Source organism: Symphalangus syndactylus, chromosome 5 (genome assembly GCF_028878055.3).
Source record: "Symphalangus syndactylus isolate Jambi chromosome 5, NHGRI_mSymSyn1-v2.1_pri, whole genome shotgun sequence".
Taxonomy (NCBI): Eukaryota; Metazoa; Chordata; class Mammalia; order Primates; family Hylobatidae; genus Symphalangus; species Symphalangus syndactylus.
This window is the reverse complement of record NC_072427.2, coordinates 96606801-96619347: the sequence shown is the minus strand read 5'-3', so window position 1 is coordinate 96619347 and position 12547 is coordinate 96606801. Positions and strand designations below refer to the sequence as shown.

The following is a 12547-nucleotide window of genomic DNA, read 5'->3' as shown; positions in this document are numbered from 1 at the left end:
GCAGCCTACCGACAACCCTCCCTTCCCCGTTCCCAGTGCCTGGTCATCTCAGCCTTCCAGGCAGCTGCCACTGGCAAGTTAATGGGATCTTCTTTGATCCTGGGGAAAGCCGGAGTGAATGAATAGTTGAAAACACAAAATTTAAGTGCCTACGGGCTAGGTCCTTTAAGACTTCAAAATATACTCAAATGCTTAAATTATGACAGCAAAGACTTAAGGAAGGTGTTGAGAACGGAGTTGATACAAAATTAATACGTTACTTTGATAGCTTAGCAAAGGCCTGCAACAGCTTTATCAAGAGTAGTGTGGCTTTTGCTGAAAGCAGCAGTTTTCTTCATGGAAGGAATTTTATAGCAGGGGCAAAATATATAGAAACAATGAAAAGGTTCTTAGAAAATTCCCTTAAGATGTTAATTATAGAATTATCTTGATCATTTGCACAAGAATTTTTCAAACACTTTTCAAATGTGTCAGCTGAGCATCTTGTCTTAGCAGGGAAACGTGCTTAAAAATGCAACTTGTTTTATCTTCCTTGGTTTTTCTCAACAATTTCCAAAGAAAATTCTGGCTTCAAATACTGGAATATGTTCATCCGACTGAGGTCTGAGAAAGAAGAAAATTAAAATTGAACAACTTGCTTTTTTCTTCCTTGATTTTTCTGAACAGCTTCCATGGAAACTTTTGCCTCATACAGTGGAATGGGTTCATCCAACTGAGGTCTGAGAAGAAATGAAATTAGAAGTGTCAGGTCTAGTTAAAGATAAGTAGAACAAACAGGGTGGTATATGACAAATGCTAGTGCTCAAATCTATTACTGTATTAATTAATTTTTTGAGACAGAGTCTGGCTCTCTTGTCCAGGCTGGAGTGCAGTGGCACGATCTCAGCTCACTCCAACTTCCGCCTCCTGGGTTCAAGCGATTCTCATACTTCAGTCTCCTGAGTAGCTGGGATTACAGGCATGCACCATCAAGCCTGGCTAATTTTTGTATTTTTAGTAGAGATGGGTTTCACCATGTTGGCCAGGCTGATCTTGAACTCTTGGCCTCAAGTGATCTGCCCACCTCAGCCTCCCAAAGTGCTGGGATTACAGGCATGAGCCACTGCACCCAGCCTCAAATCTATTACTTTAAGTAATTCAAACAAATTTGTCCATTAGTGTTTCCAATGTTAAAAGTGGTTAAGTTTTGAAGGAAAAAAATTATCTACTTTATTTACTCCCTCTTTTTTTTGAAATGGAGTTTCTCTTGTTGCGCAGGCTGGAGTGCAATGGTGTGATCTCGGCTCACTGCAACCTTCACCTCCCAGGTTCAAGCAATTCTCCTGCCCCAGCCTCCCAGTAGCTGGGATTATGGGCGCTCGCCACCACGCTCAGCTAATTTTTGTATTTTTTAGTAGAGACAGGGTTTTGCCATCTTGGCCAGGCTGGTCTCAAACTCCTGACCTCAGGTGATCCACCCGCTTCAGCCTCCCAAAGTGCTGGGATTACAGGCGTGAGCCACCGCGCCTGGCCTACTCCCTCTTTTATAAGTGATAAACATATTCAACTTTAAACAAATATACCATGGTTTTCTCTCCTTCAAGCTATTGGTTATTTCAAGTTGCTTTGGAAGGGGTGATGAGGAAAAGCAGAGGGTGAGGTACACTACATAATGGAGTGAGGAAAACTCACAAGCCACTTCTATCTCTGGGAGTACCTACTGGTGTACCACCAGATACAGTTTGATCAATATTAAAGAGCAGCTATTTAAACGAAATATAAGATCAGTGCAAAAGTAACTGCAGTGTTTGCCATTACTTTCAATGACAAAAACCACAATTATGTTTGCACCAACCTAATAATAAAATATGGAGGCAACAGGTACATGGCCAGAGCTAAAACAAAAGTGGGACTGCCTGCCTTAGCTCCCTGAAAATAGAAAAACAAACAAGAACAATGATTTGGTTACTTTAGCGTACCTGAAAACACCAGTTGATAACTTCTCCATCACATCCTTTAAGATACGTAGCTGGAAGGATTGTTAAGGTGGCAATGTAAAGGAGAATTAAATAAAACCATTCAATAAGCAGAGGATGCCAGGCAGGCCACTTTCTCTTGTTTCAAGCTTTGCACTCTCAAAGACTCAACATGTTAAGTTAGAGAAATTCTGTAGGACGTCAAGTTTAGCTCTACAACAGAGAAATGATTTGAGAGTTGGTGGTGTAATAGAGCCTAAATTTCCAAGGACAAGTGATAAGAGCAGCAAGTCAAGCCTGGTGCTTATCCTAAGTGCTCACCACTATTATCTCAATGGATGCAAATGAAATAGTGTCTAGTTTTCATTTCTATATTACATATGGCAGTTTTAGTTAAAAACAATTTTAACAAGTATATATCTTACTTTAGATGTACATTTGTTGACCAGGCTGGTTGGTAATAGGCTCAAAATTTGTTTGCAGAAGCCAGTAAACTTTGTGTGTGTATGATATACAGTCATCCCTCACACATCCATGAGGGATTGGTTCCAGGACCCCCATGAAGACCAAAATCTCCAGATACTCAAATTCCTTATAGAAAATAGTGCAGCAGCTTGGGAAACAAGGCTTTCTACAAAAAATTTAAAAATTAGCCAGGCATGGTGGCATGTGCCTGTTGCCCCAGCTACTGGGGAGGCTGAGGCAGGAGGATCCCTTGAGCACATGGGTTTGAGGTTACAGTGAGCTGGAATGAGCACTGCACTCCAGCCAGGGCAACAGAGCAAGACCCTGTCTCAAAAGAAAAAAAAAAAAAAAAGAAAAAAAATGGCATAGTATTTGCATATAACCGAGGCACATCTCCATTATACATTGTCATCTCTATATTACTTATGATACTTAATGCAATGTAAATACTATGTAGATAGTGGTTATACTGTATTTTTTTTTATTGTTGTATTATTACTTTTTCAGTTTTTTTTTTTTTTTTTTTTGAGACAGGGTCTCCCTCTGTGGCCCAGGCTAGAGTACAGTGGCATTATCATGGCTCACTGCAGCCTCAGCCTCTCAGGCTCTAGTGATCCTCAGCCTCCCAAATAGCTGGGACCACAGTGATTCACCGCCACACCAGGTTAATTTATTTTTATTTTTGTATAGACAGGGTCTCCCTATGTTGCCCGGGCTGGTCTCAAACTCCTGAGATGAAGCCATCCTCCTGCCTCAGCCTCCCAAAGTGTTGGGATTACAGGCCTGAGCCACTGCCCCTAGCCTCCAAGTATTTTTGATCCTTGATTGGTTGAATCCCTGGATGTGGAACCCTCAGATACAGGGGGCTGACTGTATGTCACTAAGAGAATCAGAAAATGATGTAAAAATCAAAGAAAAAATCTATCTTGCTAATTTAATTGAAATTATAATATTAAGATCAAGATTCTATGTAATTGCCAGTACTTCTGAATTATTTGTGGCCTAGAATGACACAGTTGGAGGGAGATGTCTCTGTTAAATCACAAGCAGCAACTTAGCTTGTATGAACTGAATGAGGAGGGTTTGCACAAGTGAGGACTACAGTATGATTCAGGACTTTAGAAAATGCAAACTAGGGCTGGGCGCGATGGCTCACGCCTGTAATCTCAGCACTTTGGGAGGCTGAAGCAGGTGGATCATCCGAGGTCAAGAGTTCGAGACCAGCCGGACCAATATGGTGAAATCCTGCCTCTACTAAAAATACAAAAATTATCCAGGCGTGGTGGTGTGCGCCTATAGTCTCAGCTACTTGGGAGGCTGAGACAGGAGAATTGCTTGAACCTGGGAGGCAGAGAGCCGAGATGGCACCACTTCACTCCAGCCTTGGTGACAGAGTGAGACTCCGTCTCAAAAAAAAAAAAGAAAAAAGAAAAAAAAGAAAATGCAAATTAGAAAATACAAGTCATTTAAAACATTTTTTTTTTTGAGATGGAGTCTCGCTATGTCACCCAGGCTGGAGTGCAGTGGCAGGACCTTGGCTCACTGCAAGCTCCGCCTCCCGGGTTCATGCCATTCTCCTGCCTCAGCCTCCCAAGTAGCTGGGACTACAGGTGCCTGCCACCATGCCTGGTTAATTTTTTGTATTTTTAGTATAGATGGGGTTTCACTATGTTCATCAGGATGGTCTTGATCTCCTGACCTCGTGATCTGCCCACCTTGGCCTCCCAAAGTGCTGGGATTACAGGCGTGAGCCACCACACCTGGCCTAAAAATATTTTTAAGAGGAAATTAAAGAATATAAATTTACTAATTCACATCCCTGCAAGTTCCCTTCCTCCTGCTGTTAATAAAATTCTCACCTGTGTGCAAAGCATGTATTTCTGATTCTGGAAAATGTACAGTATTTCATATACACATGTCATGTTTCAACTTGGTCCAAGGATTTGTTGAATAGGTTAAAATTGCCTTCTCATCGGGAGAGGTGGGTTGAGAGAATTAAATTATATACTATAAGCAAAGCAGTCTAGTTTTCAATACGTGAGACTCAAGACTAATAGCTACATAGTATTCTAACATTAACTAATGTTACTTTTGTTAACTAATGTTACTTTTAATAGCCACATGGTATTCTCCACTGCAGCATCATTCCATGTTATTCTTAATAATTATAATGTTATTGGATTGGACATATGCTGGTTTTTTTTTTTTGAGACAGAGTCTCGCTCTGTAGCTAAACTGGAGTGCAGTGGCGCGATCTCAGCTCACTGCAACCTTCACCGCCTGGGTTCAAGCAATTCCCCTGCCTCAGCCTCCGGAGTAGCTAGGACTACAGGTGCATGCCACCACGCCCAACTAATTTTTTTTTTTTTTTTTTTTTTAGTATTTTTAGTAGAGACGGGGTTTCATCATGTTAGCCAGGATGGTCTCGATTTCCTGACCTTGTGATCCCCCACCTCGGCCTCCCAAAATGCTGGGATTACAGCCGTGAGCCACCGCGCCAGCTCATGTACCTTTTTAAAAAATGAAATTAATTAAAAATCCTTTTAGAAAGTTAAATCTAATTTTCAAATTTAATAGGAAATATTTAATCAGAAATAACTTTAAACTCATACCTTCACTACATGAAGGGGTTTTGAAATCTACTCCTTAAAACTTAATACATGCAGTATTACTTTTTTTTTTTTTTTTTGAGATGGAGTCTCACTCTGTCACCAGGCTGGAGTATAGTAGCGTGATCTCAGCTCACTGAAACCTCCGTCTCCCAGGTTCAAGCAATTCTCCTGCCTCAGCCTCATGAGTAGCTGGGACTACAGGCACGTGCCACCACGCCCGGCCTACATAACTACCTTAAAGCTCTGAATAAAGTCTGTCATTGCTCCTGGAGGGAACTGGCCTTTATACATACCACATATATATGACTAGACACATTTAAGAAATGTAAAGTATGATATTCAGTAGAGACAAGCATAAGGCTATGTAAATCTTTCTTCAGACACACACATATGCTCTATCAAGTAATGATAACTTATTTTTTTATCCAATACATTACAACTTTTACCAAGTGCTGCTGCCTCTAAACCAGTCATTTTAGAAATAAAAGGAATTCTTAAGTTGACCCTACTCTAAAGAGGTTTGGACCTTTCTTTTTGAAATTGTTTGTATATTCCAAACTTTTTATTATTTTTACTCAACTGGAATGATTTGGCTTCAATCACACCAGACTTATCTCTGAATGACTTTTGTTTCAAAAGTCAAACCCATCTTCATTTGATAAAGATTTCCTAGCATTGATATTTATAAAACACTCCACAAACTCTTTAATTTAGGAAAGTATTCTGAAATGTTTCTGTGCAATGGCACCATCATAGGAGTAAGTGTGCAACCTTTCAAGGTGATGTGTACTTTCCTTAATGTCAGGTTAAAAACAAAATCTTCCATGTATCTTATGGCTTATCTCCATTCAGAAAGGAGAGAGACTGCCTGAGTGTGATTCTTGCTCTGCCACTTGCTGCATCCTTGAGTCTGTATCAACATCTCTGTGCTTCTGTTTCTTCACCTGTGAAATGGGGATGATGACAGTACTTACATCTCAAAAGGTTGTTTTAATGTTTAAATTAATACTTGCAAGGCACTTGGAACACTGTTTGGCATACTTAAGGAAACTTAACTATTATTATTTCCTATTATCATAATGAAAGAACTTAGTACAGTACAAGGTTTCAAGCCAGAAACTCAATCAGTCGATAAAAAGGATATAAAGATATTTTCCCTGTTGTACATTTGACAAATTCCAAACTTCATCATTCAGGAAAGCTAACGTTGCTCCCTTGAGGAAAAGGCAGTGGCTATCTGGAGGATCCAACTTGGATGGAATGAAACAAAGACTAATCAATTATTGTGAGTTTAACAGCAGGATGATTCGTATCTTGAGTCAGAAAAACTTCTACACAAATTAAATGATGTCCAAATCACAAAAATATGCATATAAACTTTAATAACATGTAAACGATAATATTTTCTATTTCATGGTCCAAAATGATGAAACAGCGAGGTGATAAGTATATGGCAGATGCAAGGCCAATCTAGAATCCTGGTGGTGAAGTGGTAGGGGTGTGTGTGTGTCTTTTCTGGCCGTCTTCATGAGGGTGTTGGAAAATCAGTGAAGATTGGTAGGTGAGAATTAGAGTATCTGCATATCAGCCATCATGTAAATATGTAACTAGAATGCTGAAAAATATAACCTTGAGAGATACATAAACATATATAGTAATTCCAATTTGAATAATTAGGAAATTGTGATAATTTTATATAGAAATATTTTGCTAAGTATATGTCAACAATGTTACCGAGAAAAAATGCTATCTGAGATACTATTAAAAATTCATGCCGGCGTGGTGGCTCACGCCTGTAATCCCAGCACTTTGGGAGGCCGAGGCGGGTAGATCACCTGAGGTCAGAAGTTCAAGACCAGCCTGGTCAACATGGGGAAACCCCGTCTCTACTAAATATACAAAAATTAACTGGGCGTGGTGGCGGGAGCCTGGAATCCCAGCTACTCAAGGGCTGAGGCAGGAGAATCGCTTGAACCTGGGAGGCAGAGGTTGCAGTGAGCCGAGATTGTGCCATTGTGCTCCAGCCTGGGCAACAAGAGTGAAACTTTGTTCCAAAAAATAAAAAAAATAAATAAATAAAATAAATTCGTAAGTCACATGTCTAAATCACTAAATAAAATTACACTTCATTGTCATTGAAAGGATGTCTTTCTCTACTAGGCAGTATTTCAACATTTTGGCCAACATGTTGCTAAAGTGAAAAAAAAAGCTACATTTCTTTCTGATATAAAATATGTAATGGAAAAAAACTAAATTTCTTTATGATTCAGATTTTTTTTCTTTTTTTTTTTTGAGACAGAGTCTCACTCTGTGACCCAGGCTGGTGTGGAGTGGTGCAATCTCAGCTCACTACAGCCTCCGCCTCCCAGGTTCAAGTAATTCTCATGCCTCAGCCCTCAGTCTCTCAAGGAGCTGGGAATATAAGCCTGTGACACCATGCCTGGCTAATTTTTGTATTTTTTGTAGAGATGGGGTTTCACCAGGTTGGCCAGGCTGGTCTTGAACTCTTGGCCTCAAGTGATCTGCCTGCCTCGGCCTCCCATAGTGCTGGACTCAGGTGTGAGCCACCATGCCTGGCCCAGATTTTATACTAATTTAGTCATACCTTGCCTCAAATAACTTAGGCATTATTGTTTGTTAATTACACCCCTTTGGTGTAATGGTAATGCTTTATGGTTTCTGATAATACCTGAAGGTTTTCTTCTGTTGTTACCCAGTGGCCTCCAACACCAAGAAGTGTGATGATATCATGTTTATGTGGTAGTAGTTGTAGTTTTACAGCTGGTTCATCATCTTTACTATACAATCTCACTTGCAAGGAAATAGTTTTAAAAAAAAGAGAGAGAGAAGAAATATATTTTATAATAATCTGACAAAAATTTATTCTTCAAACACGTTCTTATTTATTTAGAGACAAGATCTTACTATGTTGCCCAGGCTGGCCTGGACTTCAGCAATCCTCTAGCCTCAGCCTCATGAGTAGTTGGGACTACAGGCACAGGCCACTGTGTCTGGTACTCTCTTTACTTCTTTTTTTTTTTTTGAGACGGAGTCTCGCTCTGTTGCCCAGGCTGGAGTGCAGTGGCGCGATCTCGGCTCATTTTTTTTTTTGTATTTTTAGTAGAGACGGGGTTTCACCATGTTAGCCAGGGTCTCGATCTCCTGACTTCGTGATCCGCCCGCCTTGGCCTCCCAAAGTGCTGGGATTACAGGCATGAGCCACTGCACCCAGCCCTCTTTACTTTTTAATGTACGAATGAGGAAATATTTTTCTTAGAAAAAGCAACACACAATGTATTCTGATACCTTAAAATCTACTTTTTGCATTAAACTGATCATAAAATTTATTCTACATTTAATTATAATTTATTGTAAATCCATTTATTATAGAAATAAAGATAAAAAGTCTATCTTCATTTGAAAACCAGGCAAGGTAATGTAACACATAACCAAATCTGACAATTAACACTGATAGCTTAATATAGTGAGATGAATTGATTCCCAATTAGAAAACTCATAGACTCAAGATAGTCTTAACATAATTACTGAAATGTCCATGTGAAAAAATGATGCAATAAAGTATGTATTTACTTCCACTGACAGATTTTCCTGAGCTATTTTCAAATCTTAGAAAATACTGGTTTAAAAAACCACACGATAGTCATAACCATATTCATCCATGATTCTTACATTAGAAGATAAATCCTACCAAAGTATAAATAGAAGCACTTTGCAGGCTTGTAAAGCCTATCCTTTAGAAGTCATGCTATTACTTAAGTGTGTTCAGAGTAAGTGTTAAATAAATACTGGTTAGACTAAAAACATTCAAGAAAAGTGAAACTGAAACAAATTTTGGTACTTTCCAAATAGAGACTGCAGAAGTCAACTATCCAATCAAAGGCAGCCACACACAGCAGATGGGACTGAAAAGGCATCACAATGATGCTGTGTTTTCTGGGAGCCACTGAGGAGGCCATGTTTCTAGATTTCTTGTAGCGATATGTCATTTGTTACTCTAATGTCTACACCAAGCTTGTCCAACTTGCAGCCTGCCCAGGATGGCTTTAAATGCTGCACAAATTTGTAACTTTCTTAAACATTATAAGACATTTTTGAGTTTTTTTTTGTTTGTTTGTTTTTTTAGCTCATAAGATATTAGTGTTAGTGTATTTTATGTGTGGCCTAAGACAATTCTTCTTCCAATGTGGCCAGGGAAGCCATAAGATTGGACACCCCTAGTCTACACTGTAAAAGATACGCATGTTCTCTCTGACATACAGTGGTTACAATGAGAATAAAGTGGAAGTTCCAATTTAAATTAAAAAGTCTTTAGTTAAAAACAAAACCTAAAACTGAACATCCAGTTTAATAAGTGCATTAATAATTATGTCCTGGTTAAATTTCTTTTCTTAAATTCATCAAACTAAAAAAACTACACGGGCTACTAATTTCATAAGGTACCTACCTCCAGCATCTAGGACAATATCTACTCCCAGGCCACCTGTTTCTTCCAAACAGCTTTCAGCAACATGAACTTTCCCATTAGATACATCAATCACTCGGGCTGTAAAGGACAGGAAATCAGGCAATTGTAGTGTTCTCTATGTGATCAACACAAACAAATCAGGGAAAAAGAAAAAGAAAAGCAAATAAATATCTATTCTTGAAATGAGTTAAGCAATTCAAACAATTACTGAATTTAAAGGGAGAAAGTCAATTTAAATTATACTTTTTCTCATCTAACCCAATATGGGATATAGCAGTCTAAACGAAGAGACCTGTATATTTAATAAAACTAAAATGTGAACATTTTGTGGAGAAGGTGATCCAAGGCTGGTCTGTTGACACAGAGCACTATTCTCTACAGTTATAGGATATGTTGCCAGAATTAGGAATCTGAAAACACAGAGATACATATATAATATGACATGAACTGGAAGATTAAGTCAGTTTCTTTTTTTTTTCAGACAGGGTCTCACTCCATTGCCCAGAATGGAGTGCAGTGGTGTGATCATAGCCCAGTGTAGCCTTGAACTCCTGGGTTCAAGCAATCCTCCTGCCCTAGCCTCCCAAGTAGCTAGGACTACAGGTACATGCCACCATGCGTGGCTAATTTTTTAAATTTTTTTGTAGGGAGAGGGTCTTGCTATGTTGCCTAAGCTATTTTTGAACTCTTGGCTTCATGTGATCCTCCTGCCTTGGCCTCCTAAATCCCTGGGATTATAGGTGTGAGCCACCACCCCCAGCTAGATTAAGTAGTTTCTCAAGTATGTTCGTATTTAATAGTCTTTAGAGCTAAAAAGCATAAAAATACACAGATGATGCTCATCTTAACAATGGGCTACATCCCAATATACCCACTGTAAGTCAAAAATGCACTCAGTACCCCAATAAACCGATTGTAACATTTAAAAAATCCTAAATCGAAACACTGTCAGCTGGGGACAGTCTTTATTTGTGTAATATGGTAATTATCTACTAGAGGCTGTTTCACCCTTTCTCAGTCATAGAAATCTCCCTCTCTTCCCCACTTACTCTCCCAAATGAAGAAAAATCTTAAAGCTAAGGAAAAGGAACATGATTTTTAGGAGAGTCAGTAAAAATCAAACAAATTTTAACTGGTTGCATTAAAGGATATTAGTAGTATCATATGAATAGAATATAAATTATTGACAGAATTAAAAATAATTCTCAGAATTTTGAACTGGCAAATAACAACATGTTTGTATTCCCTTTCTGTATCTTTTAACACCTTCTAGTTGAAGAGAATTCCTCTTAGAGCTGCTCAGATTAGTGGTGTAGTCCAACAGAGTAATCTAGGATTTGGAGGCAAGGAGGAAGAGGACAAAAGGAAAAGGGGGACAAAAGGCAAATTAACAAATAAGAAATTTTCTCTTCATTCATGTTCTTTTTTTCATACCATTCATGCTTTTTTTTTTTTTTTTTTTGAGACGGAGTCTTGCTCTGTCACCCAGTCTGGAGTGCAGTGGCGTGATCTCGGCTCACTGCAAGCTCCACCTCCCAGGTTCACGCCATTCTTCTGCCTCAGCCTCCTGAGTAGCTGGGACTACAGGTGCCTGCCACCACACCAGCTAATTTTTTTTTGTATTTTTAGTAGAGACGGGTTTCACCATGTTAGCCAGTATGGTCTCGATCTCTGGACCTCATGATCTGCCCGCCTCGGCCTCCCAAAGTGCTGGGATTATAGGTGTGAGCCACTATGCCTGGCCCATTCATGCTTTTTTTTTTTTTTTTTTTTTTGAGGCAGACTCTCGCTCTGTTGCCCAGGCTGGAGTGCACTGACATGATCTCGGCTCACTGCAACCTCCACCTCCCGGGTTCTAGCAATTCTCCTGCCTCAGCCTCCTGAGTAGCTGGGATTACAGGCGTCTGCCACCACGCCCAGCTAATTTTTGTATTTTTAATAGAGATGAGGTTTCATCATGTTGGCCAGGCTGGTCTTGAACTCCTGACCTCAAGTGATCCACCCACCTTGGCCTCCCAAAGTGCTGGGATTACAGATGTGAGCCACCATGCCCAGCCTGTGCTCTTTCTCCATCCTATTTTCAAATCTCTTATTTTTCCTATTCTCCTCCTTTTTCCAGCCCCTGTATTGCCTTCCTTCTATTTCTTGGTTATCTCTGTCACAAGCATAATGTAACAATGGAAATAATGTGAGCTTTACTGTCAGACAGGCCTGGGTTCAAATCTCATTCCAGTCCTTTACTAGGTGTATATCCTTGGGGAAGCTAGTTCTCTGAGGCTTGTCTCCAGTTCTTCCACACCCAGCCTGCATCAGGTGTTTCTAAACTGCAACAAAGTTCACCTAATTCAAAGTTAAGTAAATTGTTAAAAACAATGGGGCAAACAGGAAAAAACATTGAAAAATGTAAGTTTAAAAAACACATAAATAATTAAAATTAAAACTATCACTTAAGTAAATTGGAGCTGGATATGGTGGCTCATGCCTGTAATTCCAGCACTTTGGGAGGCCAATGTGGGTGCATTGCTTGAGCTCCAAAGTTTGATACCAGCCTAGGCAACATGGCTAAACCCATCTCTACAAAAAATACAAAAAATTAGCCGGGCGTGATGGCATATGCCTGTAGTCCCAGCTACTCAGGTGGCTGAGGTGGCAGGATCACCTGACCCCGGGGAGGTCCATTCTGCAGTGAGCCATGATTGTGCCACTGTACTCCTGCTGGGTGACACAGTGAGACCCTGTTTAAATAAAAAAAAAAAAAAGTAAATTGGGAGATAGCACATACACTGCATTTTGAAACTGACTTTCGTTTGGGATTTTATAATTTTTTTCTTTTTAAGATTACATATAGATGAGGTCTTCCATGTTGCTCAGGCTGGTCTCAAACTCCTGGGCTCAAGCGATCCTCCCACCCTGGCCTCCCAAGGTGCTGAGGTTACAGTCGTGAGCCACTGCATCTGGCCAAGGATTTTGTACTTGGTTTTACAAGTACATTTTTTTTTTTTTTTTTTTTTTTTTTTTTTGAGACGGAG

The 12547-nt window shown here is 39.6% G+C and overlaps 1 protein-coding gene across 5 annotated transcripts in view; it reads right to left on the bottom strand.

The window, feature by feature from the left end:
* Nucleotides 1–140: 140 nt before the first annotated feature.
* CRYZL1 (crystallin zeta like 1) overlaps nucleotides 141–12547 on the bottom strand; it is a 52537-nt gene continuing 40130 nt past the window's right edge. For 2 of the 5 annotated variants that reach the window (XM_055279587.2, XM_063639338.1), the window contains exons 9-13: nucleotides 9498–9596; nucleotides 7722–7843; nucleotides 6177–6282; nucleotides 1959–2004; nucleotides 141–719 (exon numbers count right to left, since the gene is read on the bottom strand). In XM_055279587.2, the coding sequence (XP_055135562.1) occupies nucleotides 620–719; nucleotides 1959–2004; nucleotides 6177–6282; nucleotides 7722–7843; nucleotides 9498–9596 (473 nt within the window). In that variant the 3' untranslated portion in view covers nucleotides 141–619. Of the gene's footprint in view, nucleotides 720–1958; nucleotides 6063–6176; nucleotides 6283–6397; nucleotides 6662–7721; nucleotides 7844–9497; nucleotides 9597–12547 lie in introns of those variants that run through there. The other 3 variants (XM_063639337.1, XM_055279584.2, XM_055279586.2) reach the window with 3 other exon arrangements.